Raw genomic sequence first — 20,186 nt, 5'->3', positions numbered from 1 at the left:
TAAAAAAAATTAACTGATGAATTCTGATACAAATGCCATAGAAAAATAAAAGTAGTCACTAATTATTTGATGGATTACCAATAACACAATGAGATAAAATTCCATTCTATTTTTTAAAATAATTTCCAACAAAATATATAATTTAAATCACCCAGCAAGATGAGTCCTAGAAATAAAATCTAAAAACTTAGTTTCACTTTTTTGACCTAATAGATATTCTGGATTAGGTACAAATGAAAGACTCCCCATTTACAAAAGAAAAGGACAAAGCAAATTAGGCCAGGTGAGAAACTTAGCTAATAAAAAAATTTACCTGCTGCATAGCTGAACTACTAGCCAGGAGTATTTTCTAATTCTTCATTTACACACAGCTTACTTTAATTACCACAATCTACAGATGACAACTCTAAGAACCAGTTTCTGGCCAGGCACTCATCTCCGAACGCACCAGTATCTCTGGAAGCATCCTGAACCACTTAATGGTAACCTACTCAAATACCTTACTGAAAAAATACACAACTGGAAAGTAACCTACGTTAAACGTAAATTTTAAAATGAGTGTGCTGACCTAAATGAACATATCTACAGCACACAAAACTGTTTTGCTCCAACAAAGGCCAGAAGAATAAAAGCCTGAAGAGGGTCTTAGGCCACACTCTTGCTCACATTGCCTCCTTTAACTCCAGACGGGCATCACAGGCACGGATTCCTTAAGGCTGAAGAGAGAGACAGGCATGGGACAGCTTTTCTTTTACTGTCTCCAGAGCCCCTCTACATGTGAGCAGCTCATGGCTCTGGAAGAAACTGAGAAATAGAGCAATCCTAACCAGAAATGAGTGGCTCAAGTACACACACTAGAAAAATGCAAGTTAGAAACCCCAGGAGCTTCCAGGTTGGTGAACACGTAGTACCCTTGCAGAGGGCATCAAAGCTCTGTGCCCTGTCCCCATGCCTGGCCCTATGCATCTCTTCCATCTGGCTGTTCCTGAGTTATATCCTTTTATAAAAACCAGTGATCTAACGGAAAAAAACAAAAAGCAAAACAACAACAACAAAAAACCAAACCTCCGTTTTTTATTGTGCTGCTTCACTTTAAATATTATGGAATGTTCACTTCTTGTATTCCTGCTCTCGTAATCAACTGAAAAACTTGGTCACGTATGGCTTTTTAGCAAATAAACTAGGATTTAACATAACATTAAGGAAGACAAGCAGGCAAGCAGGAGTGCAAAAAATTCTACGGTTCTGATTCTCCTCTTAAAACAAGGAGGACACAGGAAATTTATATGAGTTTCACATGCTGAGGATAATCTTCTGGAAAACCCCATATGGCATGTTGCTCTTATTACCCTGGCACAGCACTACATTAGGATGAGAAAGTTTTGAATAGCTTAAAAGTTCTGAGTAGCATAAATCTGGATGTGAGATAGGCTCGTCTGGTTGAACACTGTGTAAAACAGGGCCAAAATCACAAGGCTCAATTCCCATATATAACAACTGATTTTTCTGATTTGATCAAATGAAAACCTAACTGTGACCTAAACCCTATCATTTGTCTTTAACATATGTGCTCTTCGGAGCAAGGGGAAAAGGACAAAGTAGCATGGAGAAATAGACCACATCTAAATCATGTGGCCAGTTGACTATGTTGATAAAGAGGTGGCAAAATGTATAAACAGATAGTCTAAGTGTTCTCCTCCCTAAAACACTGACAACTAAAGGAAACTGTATCATCAACATATTAAAATAAGACAAGTGAATACATAAAAAAAGTGAAACATTTAAACCACTGTAAGAGTTTTTCTAAATACCTCCTATAATACACAAAACAAAAACAGTTTTCACTCTTTTTCTCAGGGAAAAAAAAGCATTGCCTTACCATCTGTTTGAGGTTTGCTCAGAAAAACTGTGCTTGCCCTTGGGTGGTCAGAAGGGTTTGGTTCCAAAGCTAAGTCTGTATAGGAAGAAGAGAAAAAGGTGTGGTGATTTAGTTGAGTAGAAAAATACATGATTTTAAAGATAGCTACACATTGATTGAAACCACTTTTAATAGTCTTGAGAAGAGCTTTTAGTAATGACAAAAAGGCAATTTTAGTAAAGGCACAATATAAAAATTCTATTGGGAAACAGCAAAATTGTAGAAACTCTCCATACATGTGGAATAAAACCATGGCTATGTCTTAGACTTCTTTAACTTGCACCTAAATAATCTATGCCATTTTTAGATGAATCATATATGTGACTCCCCTCCTATTTATCAATTAAAAATTCAGTCACCCTCTTTTAAAGCTGATATTACTAGCACATTCCAGGAACAGTCTCAAGAAGCAAGTTATGCTGTGGCCAACTACTGTCAGATACCAGCTCAATATATCAAATATGCCAAAACGAAGTGAGTTGCTTTTGGCAAATGTTCTTCAGACAATCAAATGGCTAATTCTAACTCCATTCAACAAATGAACTCATTTAATTGGCTGTGGTTTATCTGGGGGCTATTCATCATGGCAGATTTAAGAGGACTACATAAAAGTTCAATGTTCTAATCTAGAGGAACACTTCCATGATAGTGATTTTTAACTTTGCCCTCTATTTCCAAAGCTAAACTCACTTCTTCTTCATTCCACGCTGCATGATTAATTTGGGGCTTCAATAAGAGTACTTTCTGGAGCAGATCATAGGGCTACTAGAAAAAAATTTTGGCCATACCTACACGAAAAGGTGGGTCTGCCTGTAGCCCACCTTGCACCAAGGTGGGATAGCGTCTTCTATTTAGGCAGAAATACAAAACAAGCACAAGCTACCACACAGGATAGTAAGGTTGTTGTTTAAAACAAACAAACAAACATAAAAGCCCTATGACACTTCCTCAGCAAAGTCCATCTCAAACCATTTAACCAATCTTTTAAGAAACTGGACCAAGATTCAGATAAAGAGTAATGGTTAAGGCAATTATTTCCCAAACCACATAATAACTGATCTGTTTTTGAAAGATGGCTTTGATGGTCAAAGTGAAATACAAATATATCCCTGCCTCTTAGAGAATCCAAAGAATACACACATTGATATATTAAAAACGAATTAGTCTAGTAGTGAATTCTGTCTAACCCAGCATTCCACAAATGTATCTACCTAGAATCCCCTTTTCCCACCCAGAAAGAATTTTGCACGAACAGTAATTTGGGACTTCCCGTTTTAACAGGAATCTGAGCCATCCATTTTAATGTCATTGCCAGCACTAGTAATTTACAGAGCTAAACCAACTGCTTTGTTCTTCATGAAAATTCCTTCACTGAATTTGAAGTTTATCAAGCTGCTTTTGGAGAAAATATTCTATTCAACATTTTTATGTAAAAGACCCATATAATTATTTTAAAGTTTTTTTCTCCTACATATTTGAAAAACTAAGACAATGGGAAAATAAATTATTTCAGCTGTACACAAAATGGCAGGCAGAGACTTTCACAGCTGCCTCTAACCTATAGCTTCCGAAAGAATTCATGACTACTTACCTATACCAAAAAGAAAGTAAATAGACTACATTTGAATCTAAAAAATAAGCAGAAATGTTTGCAAAGTAGCTGTATTATTTATCAGTGTCTATGGCATGGTAAAACTTAACAATTTTCAATGGAAATCCAGGAAAATTAAGTGCCAGAATCAAAGAGAAGCAAGCTTTAACACACACACACACACACACACACACACACACCCGCCAAACCAAGATGTGCTACTACAGATCTAAATACAAAAATCAAGAAGGCTGGGATTAAAGAAATGACAACATGCAAAAAAAAAAAAGTAAACTTAGCCCAAGTGACCAGAAAAAAGCTGGCACTCTCCCTACTCTATCCTAGGGGGTTCAAAGGTAGGCACAGGACCCAGGACCGGCCAATCAATCACAGCTGTCCTGGGACTTCCCAAGAAAAGAGAAAGGCAGAACTGTACTCTAGGATCCTTAGCTAGTCTTGAGCTGCTGGACACTCCCCTTGCTATCATGAGGGGAAAGGCTTTTCAGGAGACATCAACAGAGGAGAGCAGAACTGAGGAGATCATTTAACTCCTGGGTCAAGTAGTGCTTAACTCTGTGATGTTCTTTTAACTTGCAACTGAAGGAGACCTGGTTAATCAGCAGTACTGATGATCACACTAAAGGTGGGGAAAGGTAAAAGTCACTTGCTCATTCCTTTAACAAATATCATGAACAAAAATCTGCATGAGACAAAACGATGCTCTGTTTAAAAATTACACACAACCATTCACAATCATTAACACACAATGATTCACAACCGTTACTTTTAGTTGCTTTTCTTATACATTAAAAAAAGCTCTAATTAGTGTACAATTTATGTCTTCTTGTTACTAACAAGCGCTCTCCACCCCACTGTTGCATATTTATTGTCTAATGAATACACACTGGCCCATCAAGTGTTATTCCTATACTGGACTTAGCCAATCCCCTATTGCTGGGGATTGGTGCTTACAAAGTTCTATTCTTAAAATATTATGAGGAAAATCTTCATGTACATAGTTTTTTAAAATAATGGTCTTATCTCCTTAGCAAAGATCTTCGGAAGTGGAATGACTAAGCCAAAAGGTTAGATCACTTTCACGGCTCCATGTACAATGCTAAATTGCTTCCTAAAGAAGGTGGGGGGCACATTAGGGTATAATGCTACCAATCATGACATTTTGAGTTCCTACCCTTGCTTTGGATACTTGAAAAAAAAAAAAAAATTCCTACTGATATGAATGAGGAACCTCACTGTAGATCTAATTTGTATTTCTTTTGATTACACAGTTTGACCATTTTCCCACAGTTATCAGTGTTATTTCCACTTTGGTGAGTTGGCCTATCATTTGAATGTACTGTAAACACCAGGGCCCTACTGCTGTCAGTTTGCATGAGGTTTTCAGAAAATATTAATCTTTTGTTTATAGCCTATATAACTAACAATTTTCTATATAACTTGCACTTTTTGCTAATGAAAAATACCACATCACTATCTTATAGAATGGACATGTGAGCCATTAGACAGTAAACTCATACATACACACAATATTTCTGCACTTCCCATTAACTATCTTCCCAAGAGCCTAAGGAGACTATGATAAAACCTACCACACTCTTCACTATCACAAAGGTAAGACTGCCAACTATTAAGCAAAGCTTTACCACCCACCATCCCTCTCATCCCTCTCCCCACCACATGCACACACAGTAATTTAGAGACTTCAGGAAATTACTGTGCATTCAGGAAATTACATGGATTCTTCCGAAAGTTATTTCTTTAGAAACCTCTAAGAATGTTTTACCCAGGAGAAATATTCTTGAGCTCATGATTAGGGGTTATGATTAAAACTGTATTTTAAGACCCATCATTTTTGTATTATCAATTTAAATTGCAACTTATTTGACAGCACGATAGGTCGATGTAGAAAAAGTATGATTAAAAAAAAAATTCAACTCGGTCTTAATGTAAACATTCCTCAGAGGAAACCTGTAAAACACCACCGACACTGAATACTGTTTTTCCTCCAATCTAAGATTCTACCAGTTGTTAAGATCCATCTCGATTGCAGTTGTTAGAAGTGTGAAAACATAGGCAACTTAGAACAAATGAAATGCATTACTGAAGGCTAAAAGTGTTAAAACTATGCTATCAAACTGTCGATAAATGATTTTTCCTTGTTAAAATATTAGAGGGAGAGGGAAGTGACCAAGAAAGCATCTGACAGAAGCAGTATATTTCAGAAAGCGATTAATATCAACATATTGATTTCAACATATTCCAAATAAACAGGAGATGTCAGCAGTTTCTGGGCCAACTGCTGAGCACCAGTTTACTTAACGGTAACCACTGCATTTACTGAACTGCCCTAGCATCCCTGTACTGTACAGTGTATTAGTTTTATGGCTCATAAGACAAACATTACAACCCTTACAATTACCATGGAAACTGATGACTTCATCTCTCTGAGTCCACACTTGCCACCGCAGTCAGGGAGTTCCTGCCAGCCGGCCCTGAGCTGGGCTGCCTCACCAGCGGGGACACAGCAGGCTCCTGCACCTGCCAGGCTACGGCTCACCCACGCCTTGACCTTGCTTCCCTAGCTTCTGACCATCCTGGCTTCCCAACTTCCCAGCTCTGGTTTCCAACTGCTTCTGTACCTGCCTCTACCCTGGTTCTCAGTTTTGCCTTATTTTAATCCTCAATCAGTGTTACAGTGATCATGACTGAGAGGTGACACATAGGTAAGTACACCTGGCTTTATATATTTCTAAAGAGTACTCTACTCAGTTTCTTGGACTTTTAAGAACCTTTGTGGGTTGCAAGTTACCTTCATTTCATTTCACATTACGCAGTGTTACTGTTTTAACTCTTAAGTTTTATTACTTTAATACACTAAACCAACAACAACAAAAAAGGGTGAGAAAAAAGGTAGTATTCCAAAGAAGCTCACATAATGTCAACAATAAATTCTGTTCCTATATGCCATGCATTTGGAATTTACAGTCCTACTCTCTATCAATACTCATTTTTAAAACCTTGGACAACTCAATTTATACCTAAGAGAAGAATTCCTACACTACCTAACTCAGAACATGGTGAGAATCAAATGAAATGCAAGAGCAATCTATATACTACAGCCTATTTTAGACCCTTATTAATATCGCTTTTTTGTTCAAGCCACTGTTGGCTCTCACCTGAGCTACCGCACCAGCCTCCTAACTGGTCTCCCTCTCTGCTTCCTTCCACCCTTACAGTCTATTCTCACACAGTAGCTGGTCTGATCTCCCTCCACCCTCTCTACCCCCCTTCCCTTTTTCTAAGAATTAACATCATTCCCCTGCATATAATCCTTCAATGGTTTCCCATTACAATTAGACTAAAATTCATATTTTTGTGTCAAGGCCCACTAGGCATACAAGGTCTTAATCCCCCATATTCCTCCTGGCATTCATTCACTCAGCTGCAGCCACCCATCTTTCTGTCCTTGGCACGCATCAAGCATATTCGCTTCTTAGGAACTGCACAGAAGCCTCTTCTCCCACAGCCTCACGTGGCTCTCTTAGGACTGCTCATGGGTCGCTTAAGGAGAGAAGCTGTCTTTAACCACCCCTTGTAAAACTGTCCTCCTCCCCAGCCCATTACCTTCATTTTCTTTCTTAGTGTTCTCACTACCTGATGTTATTCTTGTGTCGTCAGCCCCCAGGCACCTCTAGAAAGTAAGGACCTGAGTTAGGCTACGGGTTTTGTCTTGTCTAACCACTGTTTGTCCTGCCTCTGGAATGGTGCCTAATAATCATGTTTCAGTGTACCCAAAACCAGTTAAGTTTCTCCCAGTTTTCCCACATCATCTAAGATTTCTTCTAATGCTGTCTTTTGATGTGTCTGTCACCTAAGACCAGAGTTAATTTCAGATCTCTTAGAGTAGTAGTTTAGTTACTCAGAATCAAAGACACAAGACAGGTTACCAAGAACCACGAAAACCTAAAAGAGGAAATCTAATGTTCAGTGAAAAATCAATGGTAACTTTAATTTGGGAAAAGAACATTTAATGTTAAAATACCTTTACTACAAAATGACTCACCCTATGAATTTAATGAAGTCGTAAGACAAAGTGTACAATCAGAATGCTATAGGGAAGTATCAATACAATGCATCAGTTTTTACCTGTGTCCCCTGAATAAAGCATTATAATGGGATTATAAAAGATGCTCAACCATAAAGGCTGGGTAAATGAATTATGCTCCAACCATTCGATGGCACAGTAAACAGTTGGTAAAAGGCAGGCTGTAGAGCCATGCGCAGTTGCATGGAAAGACGTCACCCTGGAGCACTCTCTAGGTGCCAGCACGGTTCCCGGAGCTTCATGTCGTTACTTTTCTTTATAACAAAAAGTTACAAAGTGGCACATAAAGAACAATCCCATCTTTGTAAAATAAACACAATGTTATGTTTATATGCATACAAAAGGTTCAGGAAGAATCAACACCAAAATATTCATAAAAATTCTGGATATTCTGAGTGTGAGTGAAGGACTTTTCTGTGTTTTCTAAATCTTTTACATCAAATGTTTATTAATACTGTCACCAAAAAAAGGAAAGATCTGTTGCTCAGAGGTTTTTCCACATCATATTGCCAATTCCTTCCCTACCCACTCTTCAGGGGGATGGGAGGTAGGGGTCACTTGAGAGAGCACCTTTCACCAGAAAATTAGCAAAGCTCCTAAGGTCAGAACATAAAGGCTGTAGGAAAAGTTGATGAATAAAAATAAAATCAGATAATAGGACCGTAGCATCTTATTTTCTATTATGACACTACCATCAGTTATATTAGATATACTGTTAAAGACAAAGTAGTAAAAAATTCTTTTGAGTCTATCTGAAATCTATACTACGTTCTTAGGAGTTACTTTTTTGAGATGGCTTGAAGAAATCATGTTCTTCTCCAATGTTTCTGAAGAACAAGACAGAGCATCATTTATGTACGATTTTCTCTAAGTAACCAAATAATTCTTCACTGTAGAAAAGCCCAAATGTTTTATATCTGAGTAGGTATTTCTCAGTTTCCAGGGAAACTGATACAAAATTGTCTGAAATAAAGACATAAAGAGCAAACTTCCAATGTGCCTGTGCTTTATATTTGGTGTTCTGACCTTGTTTCTATGGAAACTTCATTAATAGGCAAATGCTGAAATTGAGGTTTCTCTTATCACTTTATTGAATGCCCCCCCAAAAAAGACAAATTGAAATGAAATTTTAACAATCATGTTAAACATAAAAAGGTAAATCCTGTACTCATGAACTCTATTTTTCCAGTTCCTGATTTAGCACTCCTTCCTTAGCATACATAGTCGTATGCTAAATGCTTAGTACCTCACCTGCCCGCTTACCAGCTTCCCCTAGTGTCCCTCTGTGCAGGGCATTCTCGGCTTCAATTGGATTTCACCAGAACAAACTCTTTAAATTATATCAACGTGTTTACCTGACTGATAAATTTAGGCTATTTCATGACTTCTACTTTTATTCATATCCATTGCAATGTATGTACAGACAGAGAATGGAGAGGTAAATGTTGCTTCTGAGTTGTGTACAATCAACTGGAATGGCAATAATCAAAACTGGAGTATGCTGAGATAGGCCTAACTTATGGATAAATTATAAAATATAAGGTGCACTCTAAACAGTTTCTTAAGCATCCCAAGAACTGAATTTGGCATATCTACCACCTCCCAAGTCTGTCTCTTTTGTTCAGTAGCTGTGTTACACAGTCATTTCAGATCTCTAAGTCTTGGCTTCTTCATCGGCAACAGAGGGAGAACATATACGGGCCTTATTTGTAGATGGAAGGGCCAAGTGAAATACACAAGAAAATGCATTGTAAATCTTAAAAGAATTCTATAAAGGTCCAATTTTCGTCTCTCATCCTACACTAGCCAACTACTAACTGTTTTTAAAAATCATTTAGAGGCTTACCTTATAGCAACAAGCAGAGCAGTTTTCACAAGTACTTACATGCTTTGTGTTTAAAGCTACAATTAATTCACATAATTTGTTCATTCTTTCACAATATCTAACTATTCTGAAAAGGGAGTACTTTCCACTTACAAAGCCACGTCCATCATAAGGGTGAATCCACAGGCTTAATTATTCTAACTTTTACAGAAATTAAATAAACCCAACTAAAATTTAAATAGAAGAGCTGTAAGACATTTCGTCTATGAAATAATGAAATAATCTCTGGCATTTCAATGAAACAAATGGGCCAGTGGGGCTTTAACATCTTTATGATACAATGTTTTATACTTCAAAGAACAGTCTTTATTAAAGTGCCACTATGCTACCCAGAAATTTTTTTTTTTAACCTAGAGCCATCCCTTTCCAAAATTCTAGAGGCAAAAATCAAACATTTCCTCTCTTCTCTCTCTCCTCTCCTCCCCGACAACACCCACCCCCAGCCGCTTAGTCTTCAGAACTTTTACCTGAACATTCTTAAAGTTAAATAGTATTCTACTGGGGGGGGAGGGGGGGTGGAGGAGGGAGCCATGGAGACATTTTTCTGCAGGATGGATGTGGTATGTTAACTCCCAAACCTTTATATTACAAATTACAATCTGAATTTGTTTTTTCTCCTTTGAAACTTCTGTCCAGCAGTCTCAGGAACCACCTCACCCCTCCCTTAGAACAGGCAACGTGCAAAAGAAGTCGGTTAAGGCTGTGCAGCTGAAGACATACTTGTGTCAAAGTGGGAATTTAAAAGTAATCAGAACTCCATGGGGTCTCCTTTGGTAAAGAAAAAAAACCCAACAACTATTCTCTGCAGCCGTGGCAGTAACGTTTCACACCTTTCACAGTTCTTTTAAGCCCCTCTCCCACCATTTTCTTTCCTATCGTGTTCAAATTACAGTTAGAAGGGATAAAGTAGCTTCTATCAGGGCGACTGAAAACATTAAAATCCAAAGAATTTTAGTTAAGAACACCACACTGACTCTGTCCATCTCTATTTTGAATTTAAATGACAAATCCTCTAATGTTTGTCTTAATTGTCTCGAGTATCAACTACCTTAACGAATAGAAGTCTATCATCAGGCCCTTACCTAGTTCCTTCGCTTAGGTACCATCTGGATAGGGAGACGGGATGGATACGCCGAAGTTAGAGTATTTAAGTTTTCATTAAGAAAAGAGAGAATACACCAGAAAGTCTCTGCTAAGTCCCACGAGATGTTAAATAGAACCACGAACAGGAAGGGCCGCGGATTGGAGGGTCTCAGGCCGGGCTGGGAAATGGGAACGGGGGAAAGAATTGGGCATTCGGGTAGGGAAGAGGGAAGGAGACTGGCCGGACGCGACTGGTAAAGAATAAGGGGTGGGGACGCCAAGCAGAGCCAGCCTTCGTCCCCGGTGCCCAGCCCTGGGAGAGCCAACTCCGGGCAAGAAGGAGCCCTAGGCGGCGTCTCCCTCCCGGGGGACCCTGGGGGCGGCGGAGGCCAGAGGTAAGCCCGAGAGCAGACGGCGCCGACCCCGCGAGGGGCGAGGCGCGCCCGCCGCTTCTTACCTTCAGGCATCTCCCGGTCGCTGATGTGCTGCAGGTGGTGGCCTTCGCCACCTGCGAAATCCAACTCGGCGGGTTCCACGGTAGCCGCCGCCGGAGCTACTGCCACCGCGTTCCCGGCCGCCGCCTTGTAGACCTCAGACTCGCAGTCCGGCTCCGCTGACCCCCTGCGCCGGCCCAACTTGGGGCAGGCATTGCGGGACAGGCAACAAGACAGCGAGTTCCCCATGGGGCGCCTTCACTCCTCGCCGCTGCCGCCGCCGCCGCCTCCGCTCGTCCCCCGACTCCGCCGAGCTCAGAAGCCGCCCCCTCCCCCAACAATGGCGCGGCGGGCACTGGCAGCCCCGGGCTATGCCGGGGCTGTGCCGCACATGCAGACGCGACTTCGCCCGCCGCTCTCCTGTCCGCCCAGCCGCCGGGCCCCGGGCAGGGGCCCGGCCCCGGCCGCACCCCAGCCGCCGCCGCCGCCGCCGCCTCCCCGGAACCAACTAGTCTGTGAGGGCGGTGACCAGACCGGCTTAGTTAAAAGGGGTGGGAACCAGAGAAGCGCTGAGACGCGCAGCCACTGCAGGGAGAGAGCGCAGCCGGACCTCCTCCTCCTTCCGCCGCCGCCTCCTGACTGAAAGTAGCTAGCCCGGCCGGCCCTTGCCTACCGGAATGTGTCCTTCCGTCACCTGGTTACGACGGACCAATCACGACCAGAGTTCCCTCCACGCGCCCTCAGAGCGCAGGCATGTAACTCACAATGCCCCGCCCCCGCCCGCAGCTGCCCCGCCCCCCGAGCGGCGCGCCCAGGACTCTGGTTTCCATTCATCTCTCGCGCTCCGAGCTTTCCGGTCCTGCGGGAAGCGCCGCGGGAGTTTGTTAATGGAAGCCGTCCTGAGTCAGTGGGCTCTGTAGAAAGCCCCTGTTCGTAAAATGCCAGTTCAGTTAGCAACTCGGTTTCACCGGGTCGACAGTTGACTCATTTGATGTATTGCTCAACGAACTTAGTTTCACCCCAAGTTTTGACCGTTTTTTATAACTGAATGCTCCTCCTGTCTTGCCTTCCAAAGAGTGTTAGTTTCCGCCTACAGTTTAACCATAGCAACCCCCGGGGCCCTGGTCCTACTCTCAATAAAGAGCTGTGGCTGTGTCTTGAATGAGACTCGAGGACACGTCACCCCTCCACTTCCTCATCAGTAAATTAGGTACCGAACTCCTCCCTCCCACCTCTGAGGCGCTGGGATTCAGCAACTCGCTTTTCTCGCCTGTTTCTCTCTTCCACGGCAGGAGTTTCCAGGTTTCCCTACTTTAGCCAACAACAACGCATAAAGTACGATTTTCTCATACAAACTTGAGAGTCACAAAGTGAAGTACCACGGTCTTGATTTGATGAAGATGATAACGATAGTTAACATTTGGCAAACACTATGCGCCCGCCCCCGTTCCAAGTGAGGTACTCATTTAACCCTCGGGAACAAAATCCTCAGAAACCTTCATTTTACAGATTTTACAGAAGCTAAGTAACGTTCCCAAGGTCACATGATTGCTCAGGGGTGTGGCCAGGATTTGATCCCTGATTGTGTGGATCCCCAAAGGCACCTTATTGTGATCATCAGAAAATAAAGGTAGAAGTCAAATTTGGTTGGAAGTGGCATAGTGTATCAGGATTTTCTTTTTTTAAGGAGGAACAATTTTTTGATGTGGATTTTAAAATACTTGCCCTTCATTCAACATTGATTAGTCCCTCCTACATGCCAGGCACCCGTGTGTGAAAAATAGTCCTGCCCTCAGTGACTTCAGGCACGGTGAGAAAACAAAGGCTTAGAGAGCCCAATAGTCTGAGGTCACACTGCTGCAAAGTACTGAAACCTGAAATTCAAACCTAGGTCTATTAACCCCAAGTAGATGCTGGGGTAAAGAGCTTGGTTTTCTTCCCAGAAACATGAGAGCCATTGAATGTTGTGAAGTTAAGGAGTCACTATCAGGTGGTTTGTAGTGAGGTCACGCTTGAGAATAAGTAGGACTGATGGAAGCAACAAAACCCATTAAGAGACTTTATATTCATCTAAGCGAGGAGTGAGGGTTCAAACTAAAGGCAGTGGCAGAGATTGGAGTGGAGGGAAAGGATCTGAGGTCATTTGGGAGGTAGAATAGAAGTGCTCAGTGACTAGATATGGAGCGGGAAGGGGAAAAGAGAAGCAAAAATGGCTGCTAGGGTTCTGGCTTAGGGAACTATGTAGAGTGTGGTTACTTTTTCTTAGATAGTGCAGGAAAAGGAAGAGGTTTGGGAAGGAAGATCATTTTGGGTTCTGTTAAGCGGAACATGGAAATGGAGCTCTCTGGTTGAAAGTAAGCCTCTGCAGGCTAAGTCCATTTTGTGATATCCCAACTTATGTTTTCAAAAATAACACATTAACTCAATTTAAAAATGTGATTGGGGAAATTCCCTAATGTTGACAGCTAAGAATATCACATTTTTCATGGAGCAACTTGGAATCTATGGTTTTAGTAAATGAGGCATCCTATGTAAAATAAAACTGGTAAATGAGAGCTCTACCCACCACCAGAGCCTCCCATCAAGCCTCTTAGATAGCCTCAACCACCAGAGGGCAGACAGCAGAAGCAAGAAAAACTACAATCCTGCAGCCTGTGGACCAAAAACCACAGTTACAGAAAGATAGACAAGATGAAAAGGCAGAGGGCTATGTACCAGATGAAGGAACAAGAAAAAACCCCAGAAAAACAACTAAATGAAGTGGAGATAGGCAACCTTCCAGAGAAAGAATTCAGAATAATGAGAGTGAAGATGATCCAGGACCTCGGAATAAGAATGGAGGCAAAGATGGAGAAGATGCAAGAAATGATTAACAAAGACCTAGAAGAATTAAAGAACAAACAAACAGAGATGACCAATACAATAACTGAAATGAAAACTACACTAGAAGGAATCAATAGCAGAATAACTGAGGCAGAAGAACGGATAAGTGACCTGGAAGACAGAATGGTGGAATTCACTGCTGCGGAACAGACTAAAGAAGAAAGAATGAAAAGAAATGAAGACAGCCTAAGAGACCTCTGGGACAACATTAAACGCAACAACATTCGCATTATAGGGGTCCCAGAAGGAGAAGAGAGAGAGAAAGGACCAGAGAAAATATTTGAAGAGATTATAGTCGAAAACTTCCCTAACATGGGAAAGGAAATAGCCACCCAAGTCCAGGAAGCGCAGAGAGTCCCATACAGGATAAACCCAAGGAGAAACATGCCGAGACACATAGTAATCAAAATGGCAAAAATTAAAGACAAAGAAAAATTATTGAAAGCAGCGAGGGAAAAACGACACATAACATACAAGGGAACTCCCATAAGGTTAACAGCTGATTTCTCAGCAGAAACTCTGCAAGCCAGAAGGGAGTGGCATGATATACTTAAAGTGATGAAAGGGAAGAACCTACAACCAAGATTACTCTACCCGGCAAGGATCTCATTTAGATTTGATGGAGAAATCAAAAGCTTTAGAGACAAGCAAAAGCTAAGAGAATTCAGCACCACCAAACCAGCTCTACAACAAATGCTAAAGGAACTTCTCTAAGTGGGAAACACAAGAGAAGAAAAGGACCTACAAAAACAAACCCAAAACAATTAAGAAAATGGTCATAGGAACATCCATATCGATAATTACCTTAAACGTGAATGGATTAAATGCCCCAACCAAAAGACATAGACTGGCTGAATGGATACAAAAACAAGACCCATATATATGCTGTCTACAAGAGACCCACTTTAGACCTAGGGACACATACAGACTGAAAGTGAGGGGATGGAAAAAGATATTCCATGCAAATGGAAATCAAAAGAAAGCTGGAGTAGCTATACTCATATCAGATAAAATAGACTTTAAAATAAAGAATGTTACAAGAGACAAGGAAGGACACTACATAATGATCCAGGGATCAATCCAAGAAGAAGATATAACAATTATAAATATATATGCACCCAACATAGGAGCACCTCAATACATAAGGCAACTGCTAACAGCTCTAAAAGAGGAAATCGACAGTAACACAATCATAGTGGGGGACTTTAACACCTCACTTACACCAATGGACAGATCATCCAAAATGAAAATAAATAAGGAAACAGAAGCTTTAAATGACACAATAGACCAGATAGATTTAATTGATACATATAGGACATTCCATCCAAAAACAGCAGATTACACGTTCTTCTCAAGTGCGCACGGAACATTCTCCAGGATAGATCACATCTTGGGTCACAAATCAAGCCTCAGTAAATTTAAGAAAATTGAAATCATATCAAGCATCTTTTCTGATCACAACGCTATGAGATTAGAAATGAATTACAGGGGAAAAAACGTAATAAACACAAACACAAGGAGGCTAAACAATACGTTACTAAATAACCAAGAGATCACTGAAGAAATCAAAGAGGAAATAAAAAACATACCTAGAGACAAATGACAATGAAAACACGACGACCCAAAACCTATGGGATGCAGCAAAAGCAGTTCTAAGAGGGAATTTTACAGCTATACAAGCCTACCTAAAGAAACAAGAAAAATCTCAAGTAAACAATCTAACCTTACACCTAAAGAAACTAGAGAAAGAAGAACAACCAAAACCCAAAGTTAGCAGAAGGAAAGAAATCATAAAGATCAGAGCAGAAATAAATGAAATAGAAACAAAGAAAACAATAGCAAAGATCAATAAAACTAAAAGTTGGTTCTTTGAGAAGATAAACAAAATTGATAAGCCATTAGCCAGACTCATCAAGAAAAAGAGGGAGAGGACTCAAATCAATAAAATCAGAAATGAAAAAGGAGAAGTTACAACAGACACTGCAGAAATACAAAGCATCCTAAGAGACTACTACAAGCAACTTTATGCCAATAAAATGGACAACCTGGAAGAAATGGACAAATTCTTAGAAAGGTATAACCTTCCAAGACTGAACCAGGAAGAAACAGAAAATATGAACAGACCAATCACAAGTAATGAAATTGAAACTGTGATTAAAAATCGTCCAACAAACAAAAGTCCAGGACCAGATGGCTTCACAGGTGAATTCTATCAAACATTTAGAGAAGAGCTAACACCCATCCTTCTCAAACTCTTCCAAAAAATTGCAGAGGAAGGAACACTCCCAAACTCATTCTATGAGGCCACCATCACCCTGATACCAAAACCAGACAAAGACACTACAAAAAAAGAAAATTACAGACCAATATCACTGATGAATATAGATGCAAAAATCCTCAACAAAATACTAGCAAACAGAATCCAACAACACATTAAAAGGATCATACACCACGATCAAGTGGGATTTATCCCAGGGATGCAAGGATTCTTCAATATACGCAAATCAATCAATGTGATACACCATATTAACAAATTGAAGAATAAAAACCATATGATCATCTCAATAGATGCAGAAAAAGCTTTTGACAAAATTCAACACCCATTTCTGATAAAAACTCTCCAGAAAGTGGGCATAGAGGGAACCTACCTCAACATAATAAAGGCCATATATGACAAACCCACAGCAAACATCATCCTCAATGGTGAAAAACTGAAAGCATTTCCTCTAAGATCAGGAACGAGACAAGGATGTCCACTCTCACCACTATTATTCAGCATAGTTCTGGAAGTCCTAGCCACGGCAATCAGAGAAGAAAAAGAAATAAAAGGAATACAAATTGGAAAAGAAGAAGTAAAACTGTCACTGTTTGCAGATGACATGATACTATACATAGAGAATCCTAAAACTGCCACCAGAAAACTGCTAGAGCTAATTAATGAATATGGTAAAGTTGCAGGATACAAAATTAATGCACAGAAATCTATTGCATTCCTATACACTAATGATGAAAAATCTGAAATAGAAATTATGGAAACACTCCCATTTACCATTGCAACAAAAAGAATAAAATACCTAGGAATAAACCTACCTAGGGAGACAAAAGACCTGTATGCAGAAAACTATAAGACACTGATGAAAGAAATTAAAGATGATACCAACAGATGGAGAGATATTCGATGTTCTTGGATTGGAAGAATCAACATTGTGAAAATGAGTATACTACCCAAAGCAATCTACAGATTCAATGCAATCCCTATCAAATTACCAATGGCATGTTTTACGGAGCTAGAACAAATCATCTTAAAATTTGTATGGAGACACAAAAGACCCCGAATAGCCAAAGCAGTCTTGAGGGAAAAAAATGGAGCTGGAGGAATCAGATTCCCTGACTTCAGACTATACTACAAAGCTACAGTAATCAAGACAATATGCTACTGGCACAAAAACAGAAACATAGATCAATGGAACAAGATAGAAAGCCCAGAGATTAACCCACACACCTATGGTCAACTAATCTATGACAAAGGAGGCAAAGATATACAATGGGGAAAAGACAGTCTCTTCAATAAGTGGTGCTGGGAAAACTGGATAGCTACATGTAAAAGAATGAAATTAGAATACTCCCTAACACCATACACAAAAATAAACTCAAAATGGATTAGAGCCCTAAATATAAGACTGGACACTATAAAACTCTTAGAGGAAAACATAGGAAGAACACTCTTTGACATAAATCACAGCAAGATCTTTTTTGATCCACCTCCTAGAGTAACGGAAATAAAAATAAAAATAAACAAGTGGGACCTAATGAAACTTCAAAGCTTTTGCACAGCAAAGGAAACCATAAACAAGACGAAAAGACAACCCTCAGAATGGGAGAAAATATTTGCAAATGAATCAACGGACAAAGGATTAATCTCCAAAATATATAAACAGCTCATGCAGCTCAATATTAAAGAAACCAACACCCCAATCCAAAAATGGGCAGAAGACCTAAATAGACATTTCTCCAAAGAAGACATACAGACAGCCACGAAGCACATGAAAAGATGCTCAACATCACTAATTATTAGAGAAATGCAAATCAAAACTACAATGAGGTATCACCTCACTCCTGTTAGAATGGGCATCATCAGAAAATCTACAAACAACAAATGCTGGAGAGGGTGTGGAGAAAAGGGAACCCTCTTGCACTGTTGGTGGGAATGTAAATTGATACAGCCACTATGGAGAACAATATGGAGGTTCCTTAAAAAACTAAAAATAGAATTACCATATGACCCAGCAATCCCACTACTGGGCATATACCCAGAGAAAACCGTAATTCAAAAAGACACATGCACCCGAATGTTCATTGCAGCACTATTTACAATAGCCAGGTCATGGAAGCAACCTAAATGCCCATCAACAGACGAATGGATAAAGAAGATGTGGTACATATATACAATGGAATATTACTCAGCCATAAAAAGGAACGAAATTGAGTCATTTGTTGAGACGTGGATGGATCTAGAGACTGTCATACAGAGTGAAGTAAGTCAGAAAGAGAAAAACAAATATCGTATATTAATGCATGTATGTGGGACCTAAAAAATGGTACAGATGAGCCATTTTGCAGGGCAGAGGTTGAGACACAGGTGTAGAGAATGGACATATGGACACCAAGGGGGGAAAACTGCGGTGGGGTGGGGATGGTGGTGTGCTGAATTGGGCGATTGGGATTGATATGTATACACTGATGTGTATAAAATTGATTAAAAAAAAAAGATTAACATTTAAATTGGTAGACTTTGAGTATAGCAGATTTCCTTCCATAATGTGGGTGGGTCTCATCAGATCAGTTGAGGGCCTTAAGAGAAAAGACTAAGGTCCCTGGAGGAAGAAGGAAATCTGCCTCCAGGCTGTTTTTTAGACTCAAGACTGCACCATCAACTTATCCTTGGGTCTACAGCCTAGCAGCTTGTTCTGAGGATTTTGAAGCTGCCAGCCCATGCAATCATGTAAGCCAATTCCATAAGATAAATCTTTCTCCATTTAAATGTATATCACATTTGTTCTGTTCCTCATGAGGACCCTGACTAATATGATCTTTATATTGCTAAAACACATATATGGATGCTCAGACTCAGGAAATAGGGGTTGATACTTCTGATGGGACCTTCAGGAAATATTTTTACATAGTTACCTAAATTGTAGGTGAGCACATTTTTAGTGCTGCCATGCTACATTCTGGGGAAAAAAAAAATTATATAAAGCTCTCTGAACTCCAATTTTATCAAGTGCAAAATAACTGAGTTAGAAGGCTCAGAAATGAAGTAAGGGGCAAAGACTCTAAAACTTCTGTTTTTCCACTAAAGAATCAGTAAAATAAAATTATTTCAAATTATATTTTACATAGAAAATATAATTTAAAATTAATAGATATAAATAATTTATAAAGTTTTACCATATATTAATATACAAAACAAACTATCTTCATAACTCTCTTTTTGTTTGGTTAGTATGGGATCATAAAATTTATGGTAGCAGGAGTCTGACAGAATAAAAAGTAACTGTTTAGATATTGAAATATGAAAAGAAAGAAAAATACAATGACAGTACATAAATGTTTTTCACAAAAACTAGCAGTGATGGAAACAGCTAAAATGTACATTTCTGATTTCAGTGAAACATGTATTTTTTTTTTAAGGTTTAGGTACAGTTTTGCATGTCATTTGGCTAGTAGATTAGTTCTTACTATAACTATAATTCAGAGGTATTATAGTAGAATAGTCTTCAAAAAAAATGGATAAATCCTGGTTTCTATCATTCTTTAGTTTTCAAGTCAAAGGTGTTGCAATTTTTGACAAAAATATGAAGGCTGGGATTTTCCATTCTAGAAAACACATACTCTTCTCCTCCCCTTTGATCTTGCTGCTTAAAAGGTATAGTTGTGCAATCATTTCAAGAAGGATACAAATCTTCCATAAATTGTAACTGAATTTTTCTTTTATAGAGTGGTAAGAAAGAAACAAATTTTTATATAATGTTAAAATTAAATCCTCAAATATTTCTCTGGAACATTTAATTTTCTCATCTTAATGTTGTGTAGACTTTTATTTTGAGCTGTGAATGACAGTGAGAGATGGCTTGTCACAATCAGTTCTCTATTGCATCTGAAATATAAAATAAAATTACCTACAAAAATTACATTTAATGAAATATTCAGGAAAAGCAAGATAGGTTTTATTAGTTGTTTCTCAGTTGATGTTCCTTTATGAAGTA

At 39.5% G+C, this 20,186-nt stretch overlaps 2 protein-coding genes across 2 annotated transcripts in view; both read right to left on the bottom strand.

Moving 5' to 3' along the window:
• The window catches only part of LOC309631325 (cyclin-Y-like protein 1), a 37,637-nt gene extending 26,114 nt beyond the window's left edge, over positions 1 to 11,523 (bottom strand). Inside the window, exons 1-2 of the mRNA XM_082397634.1 lie at positions 11,061 to 11,523; positions 1,880 to 1,954 (exon numbers count right to left, since the gene is read on the bottom strand). Of these exons, the coding sequence (XP_082253760.1) occupies positions 1,880 to 1,954; positions 11,061 to 11,286 (301 nt within the window). The 5' untranslated portion in view covers positions 11,287 to 11,523. The remainder of the gene's footprint in view (positions 1 to 1,879; positions 1,955 to 11,060) is intronic.
• Positions 1 to 20,186, bottom strand: part of LOC309631315 (uncharacterized protein) — a 644,789-nt gene that overhangs the window by 308,463 nt on the left and 316,140 nt on the right. The gene's annotated exons all lie outside the window — the stretch shown is intronic.

This window comes from Balaenoptera borealis (assembly GCF_965194805.1).
Source record: "Balaenoptera borealis genome assembly, chromosome: 6".
In the NCBI taxonomy this organism is placed as follows: domain Eukaryota; kingdom Metazoa; phylum Chordata; class Mammalia; order Artiodactyla; family Balaenopteridae; genus Balaenoptera; species Balaenoptera borealis.
The sequence above is the reverse complement of the archived record's forward strand: the minus strand, read 5'-3'. Positions and strand labels throughout refer to the sequence as shown.